The 21,369-nt window shown below is 36.0% G+C and overlaps 1 protein-coding gene across 4 annotated transcripts in view; it reads right to left on the reverse strand.

Annotated features, from left to right (window-relative positions):
• The window catches only part of vwa8 (von Willebrand factor A domain containing 8), a 255,926-nt gene that overhangs the window by 171,025 nt on the left and 63,532 nt on the right, over positions 1–21,369 (reverse strand). For all 4 annotated transcript variants that reach the window (XR_015498904.1, XM_087266709.1, NM_001128338.2 and 1 more), the window contains 4 exon segments: positions 19,906–20,012; positions 9,263–9,334; positions 4,656–4,732; positions 506–581 (listed from right to left, as the gene is read on the reverse strand). Coding sequence is in view for 3 of the 4 variants with exons in the window: in NM_001128338.2 (NP_001121810.2) it covers positions 506–581; positions 4,656–4,732; positions 9,263–9,334; positions 19,906–20,012 (332 nt within the window). In the remaining variant the exon portion in view is untranslated.

A 21,369-nucleotide genomic window follows, 5' to 3' on the forward strand; every position in this document is an offset into this window, starting at 1 on the left:
CTGAATATTATAGAGGCTGTTTGAGATCCACTTGACCGAAAAAGATAGATATGAGACTAAACCTAAAGAAAAGCTCTGAAAAGTGCTTAAAGAAGCCTGACACACAGCAAATTACTTCAGAAAATGGCATGACAATTAGAACAAAACAGTCACATTTAACACAGCCTTTTGCTTGAATAGGAAATGTGTTGTTTTTTGTATGTATGTCCAATATTTTTAGTTTGTTTTTAATAGAGACTGATAGATTATATATCATGCAAAAGATTTAGGCAAACAAAGCTGGTATAGTGCTTGGAAAAATACAGTACTGTGTATCAAAGTCCTATGATAATGAAAATCACATCTAATACAGAGTATACGCATACATGAAAATGATTTTAGAGAACTTTCAGCCCCCAAAAATTTGAAAACCCCCATTTTTAGAATATAGAGTATTTGACAAATTGCAAATCAATGTGTGTGTAGGCAGATCACTAGAGCTGTGATGTCAGAGGTGAATACTGACCAATGGAGAGTCTTCGTAGATGATGATTCCATCTCTCACTGAGGGCTGCAGGGTTAAGGTCTGGACTGTAGTGTCTCTGTTGAAGGACAAGAAAAGGGTTTTATCACTGTGTTTGTCGTTAAACATGCATGTGAATGGTGACTTTGTTCACAGTTAACATCTCCAGAGAGAGAGAGATGATTTTGTGGATTCATATTCATAAGTAAACTGACCTAAATTCAGTGTGATGGACAGAACGCTCTCAAGTTCCTGTGCAGGTTTGAAAATGTGACCCATATCTCTATGGATTTAGAGGAACGGAGAATCCCTGAAGTGATTACTTTAGTCTAATTTAAGAGCTCCATAATCGCTAACCAGGCCATAATGCATTGGAGTTTGACTTTGGTTTAACTTTCAAGAAAAAACTTTTAAAGATAACATCAACCTCTTAACCTTATAGAAGGGTGACATCTTTTAACAAAATTCCAAATTATTGATCCTTGCCTAGATTAGGATCAGATTACGACAACAAATCAGTCTATCCTCACAAACAAAATTGGCAGAATAGTTCAACTAAAAAATTAATTACTCTCGTTTCGTTCGAAACCACTGAGAATCACATTCATCTTCGGAGCACAAGCTAAGATGTTTAGATGAAATCCAAGAGCTCTCCAATCCTCATTAGACAACAATAGTCAAGAGATACTCAAAGTCCAGAAAATGAACCAAAAACATTGTCAAAACATTGTCTGTATACAACTGTAATCTCTAAAAAACGAAGCTCCAAGATCACTTTTGTTTACCAAAAAAGATCAACTTATGTTCTTTGCATCAGATTATGCATTCACTAAAGGTGATACAAGACTTGCATGTTGCGCTGCTGATTCTAATAGCAATATGTTGTACACCCTATGGAAAACAAAGACCATGAACTGATGCAGAAGAAAGTTGTTGTTTTTTTGGCGAAAAAGTTTTTTTTTTTTTTTACAGATTCAGTCACACAAAAAATACATAAGGATTTGAGCGGCATCTGCGCCTATGTTAGTCTGTTGCTCATTATCCCTAAGTCTCCATAATCCAAGATCAGGCCGTGTCCTGAGCAGATGTTGTGGCAGTCATGGAGAGCATGAGACTGAGTCCTGAAAGACCCCAGTGACAGACGAGTGTTTGCACTGATCCCGTGGGCCAGCCTGTACACCCGCCAGTGACCTACTCAAACCTGCAGCTTCTCCACGATGGACATCCTGCGTTCTCCAGCCTCCGGCGCCTAGACTGCAGCTCTGCACAACAAGTTTGCCCAGAGGACAAACAGTCATCCCCAACTGAGCCTGTTCTCTTGTTCACTTGTTGCAACTGGCTTGCTTGGTTGGGACTTGTGGAGCTGCACATTGAGGCTGTACTTACACTAGGTACAGTTGCCTAGAACCAGGCCAAAGCACGCTTGTCCCCCCTCCCATCTCCCCCGACGGCCCGCGCTCACACCACAAACGGGCTTCGGCACGCTTACGTCATCGCTGCTGGGCTGTTCAGTGAGAAGCGCTCTCTCACTCAGCAGCACAGTGGAGATTTCTCTAGTTATATCGTTTCAGTCGTTTGATATGCCGTCAAATATTTCGCCAAACAGTCCTTAGGGATGCGGGGACACACAGTCAGATATTTTGCCGAACAGATCCACCACTTTTGGCGCTCCTAAACAGTCATAAAGTCCTCCTGCTGCAGGAATGAGGAGGTCTGCTGAAGCCGCGCAGCTGTCGTGCAGTGAGGAGTTTGCATCTTTAATAAACAACGGCAGTTTGCGTTTACTGAACAGTAAGAATGATTAATAAATCCATATGAAACAGCCCCTTTAAAGTCACGTCTCGCTTTCAGTTTCGGGCTTTGGCGCCAAAGCTTACGTGAACCGCGCCCAATTCAGAGCACTCACACTTCTCATACGATCCAGAAAACGGGCCAGGGCACAGTACAGATAGCATAGTGTGAGTAGGCCCTGATGGATTTGCTCTTCAGTGTTTGGACTTTCAGCAGTGAAATTTAAACCACACTGAACTGAACTAAACTGAACTTCAACTCTGAAACTTCTAGAGCTAGAACGTCTATGTTTAGCAGCTTTGACACAATCTACATTGTAAAAGTGGTATAGAAATAAAGATGAACTGAATACCAGTTGAACCACTGAAGTAACTTGGAATGTTTTGGACTTTGACAGTCTGTGGATCATTGGGATCAAAAGCGTGCTCTTGGATTTCATCTAAAACATCTTAACTTGTAATTCGAAGATAAACGAAGGTCTCAGGACATTAAAAAAACATGAGGGTGAATAATTAATGAAATAATTTTATTTAAGAATTTAAACAGTACAGTTCAAAATTGAAAGAGGTCTTTAAAAAAAAAAGTAAATTGCATTAAATGTGATGGTAAAACTGTATTTTATACACGAGTATTCAATGTGACTTTCAAATATGCTGATTTAGATTTTGCTAAACAATAAATACTTAATATTAGTAGTAATAATGAAGACAGGGCTGCTTATTTTTGTGGAAGTATACACAGTCAAGCATGAAGTTATTCACCCCTCTTGCAAATTCTGAGTTTTTGTTCAAATGTAAATAAAGGCTGATATGTTCAATTCAATTCAACTTTATTTGTATAGCGCTTTTACAATGTAGATTGTGTCAAAGCAGCTTCACATAAATGGTCATAGTAATTAGAACAAAGTAGTTCAGTTTTTAAGTGTTTAAGTTCAGTTCAGTTTAGCTCAGTTCAGTGTGGTTTAAAATCATTACTAAGAGCCCAAACACTGAAGAGCAAATTCATCGATGTAATTAATAGTTATTCCCCTTATTTTATTATATTTTGGGAGAAGCCTGTACCATTTCTTGTAAAACAACAAAACTTGCTGGTTTAATAACAGTTACTTTAAGTCAGAATTTGCCAGAGGTATGAATAACTTCAGGCTTGACTGTACATAAATATGTTTACTATAACATTTCATTAATTTCATTCACCCTTGCTGAACCAGAAAATATGCATTTTGGAATAAAACACTTTGAACAATACAGTTTAAGATCCTTGTAATAAGTTGTGAATATACTTAAAACACTGAAAGATATTTTAAAAACTGTGGCTTATGTCACATCTTCACTTCCTATTTCAATTATTATTACAGCAGTAATGAACATAAGCCATCCCATTTGTAGAATCACATCACATAAATTGCACTATTTTTTAAAATGTAATCTGCAGGATGCTAATTTACATACTGGTTATCAAATTTATTTTACAAGCAGGAAGAATTATAAAGGCCTGGACGGGGAACTGAGGAATACCTCCAGTTTTAGGATCACGCTTTGCTCTCTGACATTAAGTTTATCCAGCAATTACGTTTGTTATGATAGAAACTAATAAGAGTGTCAGAACAAAATTTAAATGAGTAAATTAAGGCAAAAATGCTCCTTTAAAAAAACGGTTAATCAAAAAAAGGGAGTATTTCCTCACACTCAAGCGGTTTTAAATGGTGATGAATTTATTTCCCCTGTAGAACACAAAAGATTCTGAAGAATGTTTTTTATTTAGTATTTTTTTTTAAAGCTGCAGTTTTTTCTCCAACATTCATCAGTATATCATCCTTTGTGTAGAACAGAACTAAAAACATTCAAACAGCTTCGGAACACCTGAAGGATCTATAAATGATGACAGATTTTTCTTTTCCTTTTTTTTTTTTAAATGAACTGTCCTTTAATTGTAGCTCTTCAAAGGCAAAAGTACAACTTAAAAGTACCCTCTGCCCTGTCTACAGGTGTCCTAATTTTTTACAGGATTAAAATAGCTCACTTCAGTCTCAGAGCGAAAATCTTTTTTTATTTCCAGGCACTCTGGTGAGTCTACAACCCGAAGTTTCTCCTTCAAGTGGAAAACACTCCTATGATGCACCCGTGTTCGTGTATCTTACTGATACATTAACGTGTCCCTTCTTTTCTTCAGCTTTATTCATACCGAATAACATTAGTTATTCTGGCATGAGAAAAAAAAAGCTGGATGTGATGTCAGTGGATATGGGTCATTCCCGGTGTGGCCTCGTAACCAGTTTCTAATTGAGTCTACAAAAGAATAGTTTCTGATAATAGGTGTTTCTCTCTGGGGAGGCTTATTTGAGGAGATCTCAAGGGTTTACCTGTGGAGCTGAAGATACTCTCTCGGCCTGTTCATGAGATGCAGGAATCGATCAACAATCTTGTTTTTCCCAACACCCTGTGAAAAGATTAAAAGAATAAAATCAACTATAAATGAAAATATCAGGCCATCATATACTCATGCCCACATCTTTCTGAATGGTATTTTTAAAAAAAAACTGTGTCAAGCATCAAAAGAGATGCAAGGCTGAACATCAGGATGATGAGTAAGAGGTTACTGTTTTGTTATGTTATGTTAAGAACACAATAAAAATAGCCCATATTAGTCATATGTAGGCCCACATAAAATCAGCACCCACACAAATCCACAAAAAAATAAACAAATGCAGATTCTGTTTTTTATTTTTTTATTTTTAGCCCATCATTGAATTTCAGTCAGGTCCATTAATATTGGGAGATCGACACAATTCTAACATTTCTGACTTTCTTTTGAAATGAAACAAACAATCTGTGGTTGACCTGCAGACTGTCAGCTTTAATTTAAGCGTTTTTAAATCAAAATCAGGTGAATGCTGTAGGAATTACAACAGTTTCCATGTGTGCCTCCCACTTGTTAAGGGACCAAAAGTATTGGGACAGAATAATAATCATAAATCAAACTTTTACCTTTTAATATTTGGTTGCAAATTCTTTGCAGTCTATTTATCCATGGTGATGCTCTGCCAGGCCTCTACTGTAACTATCTTTAGTACCTACTTGTTCTTGGGCCATTTTCCCTTCAGTTTTGTATTCAGCAAGTGAATTGCTTGATCAATTGGATACAGGGGATTGAGTTGGCCATACATAACATTCCACTTCTTTCCCTTCAAAATCTCTTTTGCTGTGTTCACACCAGACGCGAAAGCAGCATCAAGCGCAAGTGATTTACATGTTTAGTCAATGCAAAGATGTTAATAGACGTCTTGCGGCGTGAGACACACAAATGATGTAATTCGCGTGAATGACGCGATTCACACGAATGAAGCGGCACGAGGAGCAGTTTTGGGCTATTGACATGCTTAGCTCAAGTTGGAAAATCTGAACTTCAGCTGACATTTTTGCCACAATAACTTTTCATGAGCGTTATCTTGAAAGGGTGTGATTAAGACATAGTGCCTGTTGTTGGTGTCTCTAGGGATAAAAATTCTCCCCGAACAACAGCTGATCAAACTGGGCTCAGCTCAGTCGGAAGCACCGCTGAAAGCTTCCATAATCCAAGTATAGTTTCTTGAGGAGTTTATGAACTTGGAGTTGGGTGCACCTCTAAATGGATCTAGTGGACTCAAGACACGGCTTCAAATGAATCGACGCAGTTTATCAGCCTTCCTAAAGCACACAAATACAGCTATTCTCTCAATAAAGTCAATGTTAGCCATATAGCAACTAAGCTAGAGTCACCGTTAGAGAAGCTAGAGAAGCCCTGCCCATGATGCAATTCCGGTCTATTGTGAAGTGAATTTGACAAGCAAATGAAGTGGATTTGACGCAGGAATGAAGTGAGTAAACTCAAAATATTCAAGCGTCTATTTACGGGTAATTACCACAATTTTTTTGCAGGTTCAACAACTAGTGTGAACAGAGCATTTGATAGATTATTTTTCTATATTAATAAACCTGACTATTTAATTATTTGTGAAAAAAATATTGATAATAATGTTAATTATAATATTTGAAAGGTTTGTGTTTTGATTAAGCGTATTCAGCATTAATAATAATAATAAGAAGAAATGTCTTAAGCAACAAATCAGCTTATTTGTATAATGTCATATAGACCATTTTGACGGGTTGCAAACAAAAACAATGGTCCCAATGTATTTCCTGTTTTACATTTTTCATTTCTATAGCTTCCAGAAATCCAAAAAGAGTGCCACATATTGATAAATAGTGTTTTGATGGCTGTTTTAATATTAAAGGGCCATGAAACCCCCTCGTTTCAGCAGGGTGTTTTCACACCTCTACTTTGGAAAAAGTCAGAAAAGTGGGCGTGCCCAGCTCTGTTTAGGGGGGAGTGTCGGAGGACATTATGATTGAAATGTCTCTTGTTAATATGAAATAGTTCGATAAGAAGCAGGAAATGTTCATGGGCCAATGACATGATCACATTGAGTGGTCTATAGCTGATGTGACCAGCAGTGACGTTGATATTTTTACTTTTTAGTGATTAACAGTTTTACTTATTTAAATTTCAGAATAGAATACAATATCTCCGTACAGAATCAAACTTTTACGCAAACAAACCAGTCCCCAACTAGGGAATTGCATTTACAACTTGGCTATAATTAAACAATTAAAACCTTGGATATACAAAAGTCAAAGTGAGAGGATTTTTTAAAAACTTTACAGAAAAACTCAGTTTAAGACAGTTGTATATTTTTTGGAATATCTCTCAAGTCATTAACATTTTTCACAATTTCCTATAATAAATAATAAAAGTGCTAAGGTCAATATTATTAGCCCCTTTAAGGTTTCATTTTGATTAGCAACATAACAAACCATTGTTGTCCAATGACTTGCCTAATTAACATAACCATGTGTTCACACCGAAATCCGAAGTAGCTGTAAGTCATTAATTTTTCAATGAAAGCCGGTTAAGAACCGGGTTGTTGTTAGAAGGAATACAGTTGTCAATGAAAAATATTTATATTACTTATTAAATTTACCAATAATTATATTTTATTAACATCTACCCTAAAAGTAATGTAAAAACTAATATTACAGAGTATTATTAATATTACTAATTCAATTACCCAATAAATTGTATTTTATTAATGCCTACCCCTACCCTTAAAGTAACTTAAAAATAGTAATTATTGTTGTACAGTGTCACAGAAATTATGCTATACTGATGTGCATATCCAGAGCGGTATCACTTTAGACTTACTGAGTGATCCTGTTGGTTAACTGAAGTTATAACAGGTAGAATTTATAGTGCCTAATTAAAAATCCTGTGGAATCAAGCATTCTTCTCTGGTAAAGTCTAAATAGGACACATAGCTGGCCGGAACACACAACCTTGTGTTGCCAACCGTAATTAAAACAAATGGAAGAAGAATTGTTTGGAGACATGGGTCGTCAGTGTTGATTTTATAAATGTGCTGCAACAAAGGTTGTTTTCATTTCCCCACTATAAGAGCACAGCTGGACTCCCGTGTGGAATACAGTGGTCTGCTAACACGTGATAGAAATATGTTTGTAAGGAACATTTTTTACCCGAGAGCTTTTCGCATCTAGGAATGGTGAAATCCGGATTTGCCACTCGTCTACTTTTAAAAAATGACACAGTTCCAGTTCATGTTGATTGTCCTGTCTCTACAGATTTAGTAAGTGTATGATCAGTTGTTTGTTTATTGAGATGGCAATGTTAGTTAGTATCGTTAACAGTACTCTTTTACTTTTTAAAAACAAACCTTAGTCAAAATGATTTAGTTACTAAGTTTATAGTACGTAATATCAATACAATATTATGGGCTGTAAGATCAGCTATAAATGCTGCTCAGCGAACAAGGTAAACACCTCAATCAAACTGTTACCATTGTGTAGAATTTGCCACAATTTGTGACAAGATAGTGTATGCGCACATGGCTTTCTGACGCTACCTACTTACCGAGTGCATCCAAGTTAGCGACAAAAGCAGAGTTTTTTTTTCTCCCATAAAGTGTGTGGTATCAAATACTCCATTAAAACAACAACACATTTCCAGCAATTACACGCATCCAATATCTTATTTGTCATGGGGGCATGCATGAAATGTTCCTGAATGAAAGTGAAAGTGCCAAACTGCAGTTAGAGTCGACAAATTAAGAATTTGGCATAAAAATTGATTACTGATGTAAACAGTCACTGTTTTTCTCCCCAGCATCTGTGTGTTGCTTTGCCTTAAACTGCAATTCCCATTTTTATGCAAATCCTTCCCTCTTTCCCTCCCCCGACACTCCCCCCTAAACACAGCTGAACTTACCCACTTTCCTGACTAGAGGTGTGGACACCCTGCTGAGACAGGGGGGAGGGGTCATGGCTCTTAAACTTATTACTTAATATTTATAATTAAGCACGTAGTTCACACACTAAAAAAAAAAACTGGGTCCCACACAATTCCTTCATGTTGTTTCAACACAAATAGATCATATTAACTTAATTGCTTTTACAAATTTAAGTGGATTGAACAACAACTATGTTGTCCCAAAGCAAACTCAAGAATTGGGTTGATTTAGCTTAATTTAAATAAGCAGTTTGAACAAGCAGCAAAAAGTGTTTACTGAAAGATTTCAAAGAAACAGGTTTACTTATTATTGTTGTTTTTAAGTTAAGCCAACTAATGGCTTTTTTCGATCCATATGTTTTGGAACTGAAGTGACGGCAGTCAAAGTCCCTCTCTGTTTCCAAACCCCACAGGTGTATACTGTAGTAGTGAGCGTGTGAGTTTGTGGCTGCCATCGGGCACATTGAGCTCTAGTTTTGCCTGTAGCTGGTGGACAGCTGTGCTTGATGGCAGAACACCACCGCTCGGGGCTACTGTGCTGTACTTTATGTCTGTTCAGTTCTCAGTATGTTATTGGACAGACAGATGCCTCTACAGACTGTTGCCCCGAGCATGGGAATCCTCAATTACCTGGTTCCCCACGAGAAGCAGGTGTTCCCCCAACAGGAAGTCCTTCAGCATGTCCTGCATGACCATCATATGCTGTAAAGATATAAAAAAGATTAATATATATTTTATAATGAAGTCAGTTGTGGAATGTGAAAATTATGAAAATTATGATGTAAAATGATCATTGTGAAAATGTTGGTGTAACTTTAAGGTTACAGCGAGCTTGTTTATAGATTGATTTGCTTGACAATTACAGGTGTTTTTTAAATCAATATTAGCCTAAAGCATACAGTATATAGTGCAAGTGTGAAATATACAGCCCAATATGTCTTCGTTCCAAAGATACATGAACTGTGAATGTAGCCCAATTTTGTTCAGCAACTGTTACTGTTTTAATTTGGGAAGGTCATTTAAGAGAAAGTGCCTCTGACAGTGTAGGAAAGAAAGACACTGATATAGCCTCAGAAAATCTCAAAGAATCTCATTTTGCATGCTATCTTCATCAAATTTGAAGAATTTGAAGAATCATGAGACAATTACTTTTAAAGGCATATCTTTTCTAGATTATTATATGACTGATTTCATGTGTTTGTTCATGGAAAAACAAATATTGAACATTGTACAATTTTTCTTTCTCATTACTTAAAATCAGTCATAAGAATTGTAGTGTATAACTTTTTAGCATAAAACTTTCAAGATTTTTTTCAAGCAACTATTTAAATTTAGGTATGTGTAAATCTCCAGGTATAAAAAAAGTGAGTGCTGGCTAACAGGATAAATGAAAAATGTCAAACGTAGATGCAAACAAACACAAACAATAAATACAATTATCACACTACCCTGTAAAAAATGTGGGGCAAACAGCTTTGGGCCATTGCGGAGTTTACTCAAATCGAGTCAAATGTAGTAGTCGGGTAAAGTTGAGTCAACTCAAAAAAGCCCTGCAGCAAGTTGCCTTACAATTTTGAGTTGAGTCATCTTTTTTAACAGTGTAATATATTGCCTTTAACCATAAAAAAATGTTTGTAATAGAATGATTACTAACTGAGCCTTTATTCATACATTTTTTAAAGTAAAATATAGTAATGCAGTAAAATACAAGCATTTAAAATGTGAATATGTGCCACGGTTATTGTAACTGTATGAAATCCAGGTGTTAAAGAAAACTCATCAGATTACATCTGATATATCCCAACCTCTTTTTGATTCATTTCATATCCCTCCCTCAGGATTTCGGTATAGAATACCTTTGGCAATGACCAACAGATTTAAATTTTTATTTGCTTCTTGTGTAATTGATTTGCTAAACTTTAATAGGAAGAGGTAGTTGCTGTTTTAAACCACATTAATAGTAGTTACTATTCAAATATCAAGACATCACTGCAAGCAACAGCTTCTTAAAAAAATTCTTATAAAGACATTCACTTTTTGATTTACATGGTAAAATACAGTAACTTACCATGGGAAAAGGCAGCAAACTTAACAAAATTAGAGCTTTTTTTAAAGTCTCAGACTTTTGTGGTCTACCATGTAGGTCACGTAGCCTGATCCATCTCAGATTGCTCACGCAAACACATTAAATGTGAAAAAAAGCTAAAATATATATAAAAATTAAATATATAAAAAAATCAATAATGTCTGAAAAGAACACCTATATTTTACAATAACACAAACTGAAGCTGGTTCAGGTCTGATGATAGAATCTGATTAGGCTTAAAACGGTTTTACAAGTTTTTTTTTTTTACTATGATAAGGACACATAAGAATGATGCTGTTTGCATTATACAGCACAAGAGATGTGAATGGACACAGGAGTTTGTCATATTGGGAGGGATGTGTCCTCATTTCCGCCTCTGTGGACTACTGCACTTCTCCTTCTAGTGCTCGAAAGGCAAAAAAGCAGGTCACTGAAAAGTGGGACATAAGTAACTTTTTTCCTCCATCTCTTTCAAGGCCTCTAAAGAGAGGGAGAGGTGGCAGTGAGGGAGGAATATCTGGGTCATCTCTCACTCTCCTCTTATATCTCTCTATATCTCTGACAAGATACTATTTGCTACACATGGAATGTGGCAATAACATTAAATATTGTGGATAATACCAACTGATGTTTAACAGAGGCAGGATTTTATTTTTTTTTTCACAGTATTTCCTATATATTGTTTTCTTCTGAAGAAAGTCTTATTTGTTGTATTTTGACTAGAATAAAAGCAGTTTTAATGTTTTTGGGAAAAAAACAACAAATAAACATTAAGGTCAAAAGTATTAACCCCTTTAATCAGCATTTTTTTCAATTATCTACAGACCACTGTATGACTTGTCTAAGCAACCAACCTAGTTAAGCATTTAAATGTCTAATTAAGCTAAATACTAGTATCTTAAAAAATATCTAATATAATAATATGTACTGTCATCAGGGAAAAGGTCAAATAAATCAGTTATTAGAAATGAGTTTTAAAACTATGTTAAGAAATGAGTTGGAATAAAATCTTCATTCAGTTAAATAGAAATTGGGGGCTAATAATTCTGACTTCATCTATCCATCCATCCAATAACGATTTCTTTTTACGTTTATGACGCATATGCAGTAAAAACAGTACAACTATATTTTTAACAGTTAAAATAACATTGTTTTATCTGAATACACAAGCACAATTTTCTGTTGAAATTTCTAGTTTTTCTATTGTTACATGATTGTTCAGAAACTATGGCTGCAGCAGGTGAAATTATATTACATATATAATAATAATAATAATAATAATAAAAACTCTTTAATTTCAATGGGTCTTAGTACATAATGTGTCTACAGAAGAGTCAATGTTTTAATAGGAAAAAATGCTAGAAAATTATCTCTTTTTTTGTTGCTTTATTTTGTTTTTATTTTTTTATTTTATGAGAAACTAATACTTTAATCCAACTCAATAATTTATGCTAAGCCAAGCTAAAATTAATCCGGGCAGACACAGAGATCAGCTGAATGGATTTTAAAATGGTAAAACACAACTATTTAACTCTAGGGTAGTTGTAAAATGAGCCTATTTCCAAAAAAGTGGAGTATTCCTTTAACCCATGATTTATTTTGAGGAAAGCTGCTGCTTTATGTTCATGTAATAACTCTTCATACTTTGAGTAACAGCCTGGATCAGTGCTGCTTTGGGTCTGATCACTCTGTCAACACAAGTGAACCACACAAAAACTCTTTTTCAAGTGAGCCAAGACCACTTCACTCAGGAGATCTCAGACTTTTTATTTTTTTATTATTATTTTTATGAGTCAATCAAACCTAGCGTGACGGCTGTGTTCATGCATGCCTAAATAAACCAAACTAAGGGTGAAAACACGTCAATTTCCAGAACAAATTTGACCCTGGACCACAAAACTCAATTTTTTTTATACACCACCTGAAAGCTGAATAAATATTTCAATTGATGAACTTTGTAGACAAGACAATATTTAGCTGAGATACAACTATTTTAAAGATCAAGGGGGTTCAAAATAAATCCCCAAAAATGTTAATGTTGTCTAAATTATGCACATTGCTAACCTATAATGAGTTTCAAGGCGTGCGGTATCAAACAATCCATTAAAACTACACTCTTCCAGCATTTCCTCGCATCCAATATCTCGTTTGTCATGGGGGCATGCATGATATGTTCCTGAGTGAAAGCGCCAAACTGCAGTTAAAGTCGATAAACTAAGATTTGGCAAATAATTCAGTGACTGATGTCCATGTAAACCAGTGGTCACAAGACTTGTTCCTGGAGGGCCGGTGTCCTGCAGATTTTTGCTCCAACCCTAATCAAACACACCCGAACAAGCTAATCAAGGTCTTACTTGGTATACTTGAAACACCCAGGCAGGTGCGTTGAGGCAAGTTGAAGCTAAACCCTGCAGGGACACTGGCCCTCCAGGACGGAGATTGGTGACCCCTGATGTAAACAGTCATCGCTTTCTCCCCTGCGTGTGTTGTTTTGCCCCTGTGAAAATTAGTGCGTGCCCAACTGAAACCCCCATTTTTATGCAAAACCTTCCCTCTTTCTCTCCCCCGATGCTCCCACCCTAAACAAAGCTGAACTCACATACTTTCCTGACTTTTTTTCAAACTAAAGGTGTGAAAACACCCTGCTGAGACCTGAGCCCAAGTGAACCACGCTCTGGCACACCTCTTCCAACCGGGCCAGTGCCAGCCAAGTGAAATATGCCTGAGCCCGATTCAGAGCACTCACACTTCTCAAACGATCCGGGAAACGGGCCTGGGCACGGTTCGGATAGCATAGTGTGAGTACACCATTAAAACCAAAAAGAGAGGCCATGGCAAAAGTGGAGACCCAGGTGGTTTTAATACCACAGAATATGTGTTTCCACCAATTGTAGGACTTAATTTAATAGTTACAAAACTAAATGAAGTAACAAATTATTTCTTTATTAACTGGAAAAGAATATATGAACCAACCGGTCTATAATATACTTGTCATGGTTGTAGGTGTGTGCACACTTCTGAGTGTCTGTTTGGTCACATGGTTTTGTTTTGGTGTTTCACATGTGTCTGTTACGTCAGTGTTACATCACATGCTATGTAGAGCCATGCTATCCTTATACGCCTGCCAACGCGTCTCTTGTCTCGTGTCAGATTGTTGTTGTTTTTGATGTGCTCTCTGTCTTTGTTCAGGACTGTACTGTTCTGTTCCTGCCTGTTCCCCGACCCCTGTTTGAGCGGGATATATTTACAACCTTTTGTTTGTTTATTCGTCATTTTGGACTTTGTTCCTACGCTATAAAAATTGGAGTACCTCAAGGGTCTGTCCTTGGCCCATTGTTGTTCACAATGTACATAAACGATCTTCCAGAATGCTGCCCAGGGGTTAACTGCCAGTTATATGCAGATGACACGGTCATCTATGTGTCAGCTAAAACACCTTGCCGGGCAGGTGAGCAACTGACCCAGGCTTTACAACACATTTCAAGATGGCTTCAACTGTCTCATTTAACGTTAAATGTCAAGAAAACAGTTTCTATGTGTTTTTCTATACGAAATAGGCCTGTACGGGATACATTTGAGGTGCTAATAAAAATTAAAGTAATTAAAGAAGTGAATGAGTTTAAGTATCTTGGCATAACTCTAGACATTAATTTAAAATTTGATAGTCATGTTAAAAATTTAAATAAGTTAAGCCAAGTCTAAACTGTTTTCGTTTTATTAGAAGGTTTTTAACATATCACACTGCAAAATTATACATGCACACAATGATATTCTCTCACTTAACGTATTGCATTACATCTTGGTCACAAGCCTCTTTAACTACATTGAAGCCTATTGACTCAATCTATAAACAAGCAGTTAAAATTATGGACTTAAAGCCTATGCGATGGCATCATTGTGATGTTTGATGTAAACATAACCTGTTTAATTTTGATAGTTTTATTCAATTTAGTTATCTTAAATTGGTTTTTAAATGTTTAAATAATCATGTTCCAATCCTGTTTTCTAAACTAATCAATCGGCATCAAACCTCCCACAGAGTTACACGGGCAACTGCTAACGGTGACTGTCTAGTGCCAAAGTGTAAGACCTCGTTTGGTCAATCTGTCTTCTCTGTAAAGGGAGCCAAACTGTGGAATGAGTTACCGGTTAGCTTAAAATCAGAAAGTAATCTAAATATTTTTAGTAGTGCTCTTAAAAAGTGGTTAAAAACAAAACAGCAGTGTTTGCACAAATAGTCTACTGTTAGTTGGTTGGATCATGTCGCCTTTGCTTTTGCCTGCAGTAATTTTATGTAAAGAATTGTAATGTTGTGTATGTTTTATTATATTTCTATTTTGTTAATATTAAGCCTCCTGTGGACAGGTGTTGAAAATTAGCAAGTTGGCTAAAACACTTAAACAAATGCATTTGGTAGTCCAGTGTAATTGTGATGTCCATGTCAAATAAATAAATAAATAAATAAATAAAAAATATATTGACTACATCAATAAAGTATTTTACTTGAGTACTAGAAGGATCCAATATGCATTTCACCCGTTACAATACTGATGCCCTGTTTTTCTAGCCTTTATTGGTGATAACAGTTTATTCTTTCCATAATAAAATATATATTTGTAGAGCAACTCATGTTCAGTTGTCATAAAAAAAATTATTATAATTTTTTCAGGGTTTTCATCTTTATTGGATAGGACAGTTGGCAGTTGGTTTGACAGGGAAAATTGACAGGAAAGCATGGGAAGCAGAGAAAGGATCGGCATAGGACCGTGAGGTGGAATTGAACTCGGGTTGCCGTGAGCACCAGAGTGCATGTGTCAACACACTAACCACTACACCACTGGTGCTGACTTTTTATTATTATTTTAATAAACTTCAATAGGTTGAACTGTCTGAGATTTGAACAAAAGCAAGTGATGCAACAAAGTTTGATAAAAAAATCTTGAATTTATAAAAAAAAAAATCATTAAAATAAATTTGTAAAAATAATACAAATAATTTGTTTAAAAATCTTGAAAGATATTAAACATATGACGTAGTTCCAGAAACTTCCTACTTCTATGTTTATCCATTTACGGTGGGTTACTTTTGAACACCCCACCCCCTCTTATGACTGTTGTTTTAAAGAATATCACAATTTGGAACAATTATAAAAGCCTCGTCCATTTCGTGAGGTGCGTGCACAGTCAGCGGAGGTGTGCAATGTGGCACCAGGCGAAAGGGTAAATCAGGCTTAATGGAAGGAAAGCTGTGGTTAAAAATATTGTGGCTAAAACTGTCAAACTCACATCAACAGACTCCAACTCCAAATGCAGAAGCTCAGAAATTGATTGAAGATTACAAAAAAAGATTTTTTTTTCAGCGGATTTATTGCTTGGATTAATTGTTCACCTGCAGAATAACAATGTGCGCTAACTAAATATACAATGTAAATTTTTATATTACACAAACTTTAGACGATCTTCATGGAACCACTGATGCCAACAAAGAACTTAATGTTGGGAACTGAACATGCTGGAGAAAAACCTTTAAATCCCTAATAATGAAAAATGATTACAGTGTGGACCTGTCCAGATCGTGCTGTGCTTTAATGTGTACATGTGCTTTGGCGATGCTCTTCTGCGGGTTCTCTCTGAGATCTGACCTTTGAGCAAAAGATCCAGTTGATTTATAAGGCTTAAACAGAGACAGACAGAGAAAGATTGAGCTTTCCTCACGGCCAAACCGAGCTCATGTGAGCATTGTTAATAAAAAACAAGACCTGTGGGAAATGTGGTATGAATGTGCAAATACGGTATGTAAGCATATGGTTTGTATCTTGGTGTTTTGATCCACCTTATTTTTTTTTAGGCAAAAGCAGACACGCACATCTTTGAATTGTATTTTTTTTGGTTTCTAGTGCCATTTGTAAGGGTGCACAATACTGGAAAAATATGTGAAATGCGACATTGTTGTTGAGTAACTTTAATGTTGCAATAACTTATTTCTTACCATGACAAAAAAAAAAAAAATAATAATCATACCAAAATAAACATGTTTTATATTTATATATATAAATATATAATTATATATATATATATATATATATATATATATATATATATATATATATATATATATATATATATATATATATATTAGGGATGTGACGGTATCAGAATTTCACGGTACGGTAATACCTCGGTATGAATGTCACGGTATGGTATTTATTGAACCATTTACAGGAAAAACAAAACTAATGAAAATACTCCAAAAAAGTGCCAAATGTGTCAATGACATACAAATTAGCCATCCATCTGTAAGCTTTGAAACAGGAACTTCAATTGAAAACTCATCACATTCAACATTTAATCACTCACTCACTTACTTAGATAGAGATGGGTTTAAAGGAAAATTATCATATAACTATAATCTGGTAAAAGCTGGGATCTCTGGGTATTTACAATGTCCCCTGCAACAGAAAAAAACCCTCTCATTTGGGACTGAGGATTCTGGGACAGAGATATGACTTGGCCCATGTTGACAGCAGTGGGTAACGTTGTGCATTGTCTTTCCTCCACTTGAGAAGACAAACCATGAGTGAGATAGAGATCTCTTTGCGGTACAAGTCAATGTCTGCATCAATCTGAACAGTGTGCTGTGTTTCTGCAGTCCCCATGACTGCTATTAGTCGTATTCCCCAACTTGCAGGCATGTGCACACATAGGGCTCAAACTGTGCAGTGCACATGCCCTCTTTAGTCTTGGATAGAAAATGCCCTTCCAAAACGATCAAAAGTGCCCCCGCGACGCAACACAACCTCCGTCCAGCCCTTCAGTAGACAACACCGCTCTTGAGTATGCGCGCTCAACCCCCCCTCGGCGCTTTACAATACGCGCGCGACAACACAGCTGATCAGAAAGCGCGCGACAACACTGCTATTCAGTACACGCGCGGCGACAACACCCGCTTTAGGTTCGATCATTTCCATCTTTTTTTCATCTCCGCTACTAGCAGCACACTTCATTTCCGCATTACTGGAGCTGTAGCGACAACAGACCGCAAAGGATTATGGCCACGCCTGGGCTGATGGGAAATGTAGTTTAAGCTACCTCCCGTTCGCTTCATTCGCCTGAGCAAATTTTCTCAGAAGACCTATAGTTTTACGGAGTCATGAGACTTCGGTAATATCGCAAAAAATTAATATTGCGGTATGACGGTATTTACAATACCGTTACATCCCTAATATATATATATATATATATATATATATATATATATATATATATATATATATATAATTTTTTTTTTTTCAGAACTATTTAAAATCTAAAACAAAACAAAAAAACAATCCCTAAATCCTCACTTTATAACACCACGAGTGACCGAAAACCTTGGCGGAAAATTTGATTCTTATTGGATGTTGTCATTCGTCTCGTCTCCTGGCATTAGTATTTATTTTAAGCTCTAGTTCCACCTAACAGCACCTACTGGAGAAGTGGGGATAGAAATGCCAGTAATGGGTTGCAGCTGGAGGGCAAAAAAGGGAATATTTTGCTTAATGCTCTAATAGTGTATATGCGGAACTATGCTAAAGGACCTTTAATCTGTCAGTGACCTGGGTTAAGCATTTCCAGTGAACTATGCCATTGCAAAATCGGCGCGTTTAAGGTTTGCCTTCTTAAAACATCAGCAATCTCCACTGGCTGAGTAATAACTGATATAAAGTGGGTCTCAGATTGCACAAGCACTGCATTAAATTAAAATTTTCCCCACCATGTCTTTAAAATATGAACATTTATTTTACCCCAGAATATTCAATGGAGCTTCTGCACTAGCCTGCCAATTCTGATGGGCGCGTGAGTGTAATCAGTATTTTGTTTTGTTTTACACTTGAACAACTAAATGAATGCCAAAGTCAATTTAACTGATTGTATTTTAATTACATTACAACACCAAAGCTGTAAAAGGATCTGTATAAAGTGGAAAAAAAGTCACATTAACCGTTCACTGATAGTTTAAGTATGGGAGGAAACACTAGCTCCGCATACACCCTGTTTTGCATTGCCTGTAAATAAGGAATGGGTAGATTCCCTGATTCGCTCTGTGCATTAATAAGAAAAAAAAAAGTTAACAATGCCTTTAAAAAGTGTGCATCAGATACAAATTAGCATTTATTATAATTATTTTTTTCGGGGTTTATATTTTTTTTAATGAATAGGACAGTAGAGATTGTTGACAGGAAAGCAAGGGGAACAGAGAGAGGGGAAGGATCGATATAGGACCATGAGGCGGGAATCAAACTCGGGTCGTTAAGAAACTGGAGTGTATGTGTCGATGAACTAGCCACTACACCACTGGCATCGACACAAATTAGCATTGAAGTATAAAGCATTGTGCCTAACATCTTTGCAAAGAATCATTTAAAAAAAAAAATACATGCAAATTTATTCAAATAAAATCTTATTGTAAAGCGTTACCTTATATACAGTGCTCAGCATAAATGAGTACAGCACTCACAAATCTCTCTTTTAGATGAATATTTTCTATAGATGCTTTACAATATTACATGTGTACATATACATTAGATTAGCAAGTCCCAAAGCCAAAATTTAAACTAAAAATAACCAAACTAAGATCACGGTCCAAAAAATAAAAATAAACAGTACACCCGAATTAATATGTTGGAAAAATATATTAAATAAAATGAATAAACAGAACAAAAACAAAATCCAGAGAAACAGAAAACAGATTTTTGAGTTTAAATGTAATATCTTTTATTAATAAAGATGTTAGGTGACGAAACCTTTCTTATGAAAGATCTAACTTTTTAATAAAACTTGTTTGATTTAATGCACCACAAATTATTGGCTATTTTCACTGAGAAATGGATAAAAATATTAATTTCAAAAAGGTGGTGTACTCATTTATGTTGTGCATTTAACAGATTTGTGTTCTTTAAAAGAACATGAATGATTTTAACAGTCAACAACAACAACAACAACAACAGTAAATGTTAAAAATGTCATTTTTTTTTGTTTTATTATATTAAATGATAATAGATTTCACTTCTTTTTCATTTTTTGTTGTTGTTAGAATATCTTCTAAAAGCTCTGGAGGCTAAAAACACCGTGCTCTGTGTTCTTGTATCTATCCTGCTTTAGGCTGTGGACAATGTTTCCTGCTGGTTATGGACAGAAAAGGACCTCACCTGAACGTTCTCGTAAAAGAGCACATCTGGCACCTTCATCTTCTCATCTGGGCTGTACACAGGAGCTGAGACGTTCCCTATGGTCAGAAGTCCATCTTTTACTGTGCCTAACAGGGGAGAGCAGAAATGAAAAGAAAACGTGTGAAAAAAAAAGAGACCTATTCAGCCATGCCACTGACCAACTCCTGTGGAAACAGCCTCTTTTCATCATTTCCTCCCATTTACACTTTTCAGACACCACACAGCACTGTACGTCTGAAATCTAAGACTCTGAATCAGACAGCGAGGGGAAATGAGACAAAAATATCAGGGCAGACGAAAATTACTGTGAAAGTCTGAGCCGCAGCCATTTTTATTTATCAGTGGGTGAGACATTGGTCAAACATTTAAGCAACAAAAGGTTAAAAATACAGATTTTTCTGGTCGATGTAATGTGCTTGTTTCATTTTTACTCAAAGTGCACATGTTAGTCACTAAAATATTCAATTCAATTCAATTCAATTCAGCTTTATTTGTATAGCGCTTTTACAATGTAGATTGTGTCAAAGCAGCTTCACATAAATGGTCATAGTAACTAGAACAGTGTGGTTCAGGTTTTAGTGTTTAAGTTCAGTTCAGTTCAGTTTAGCTCAGTTCAGTGTGATTTAATCATTACTGAGAGTTCAAACACTGAAGAGCAAATTCATCGATGCGTAGCTCTACCAATCCTGAACAATGCGAGGCAGTGGCGACAGCGGAGAGGGAAAAAAAAAACTTCACCTGATGGGAGTGAAGAAAAAAAACCTTGAGGGAACCAGACTCAGTTGGGCACGACCATTTTAATTTTTCCGCTGGCTAAAAGTCTTGTGCAGAGCTTCAAAATATTTTCCGGTAACACTTTACGATAAGATTCATGTTAGTTAATGCATTTAATAAAATGAACAATCAATGAACAAAACATTTATTATGGTATTTTTTCAATTGAGGTAAAATTAGTTAATGAAAATACATTGGTTCATTGTTAGTTCACAATGCATTAACTAATATATAACAAGCATGAATGTGGATCTTAAAGAGCCCCTATTATGGGTTTTTGAAAATCTATTCTATGCAGTGGAAGTTTTCCCATCATGCTGTGTGCAACACAAAGTGAATTAAAACATGCAGCTCAGGGTTATATCAAAAATGCACCTCATTAAAAAAATAAATAAATAAATATTTATTTCAAATCGAAGTCATTTAAATCAGGGATTCTCAACAAGTTGGCCTCAGCGGTCCTGCAGGAGGGCAGCAAGATATTATGCTATAATTTTTGGATTTCATTATCAATATGCTATATTTAAATGATCGAAGTAATGCACTTTCCTGTTCTCTGATTGACTACTTCAAATTCCGCACAAAAACAGCCTCGTGATTACGTCTGCAACTAGTACACGCAAGTCTGTTACTTTACAAACAAAGCATGAAGTGAAAGTCTCTCTTTGT

The sequence above is a fragment of the Danio rerio genome, chromosome 9 (genome assembly GCF_052040795.2).
Source record: "Danio rerio strain M-AB ecotype USA chromosome 9, GRCz13ab, whole genome shotgun sequence".
Taxonomy (NCBI): Eukaryota; Metazoa; Chordata; class Actinopteri; order Cypriniformes; family Danionidae; genus Danio; species Danio rerio.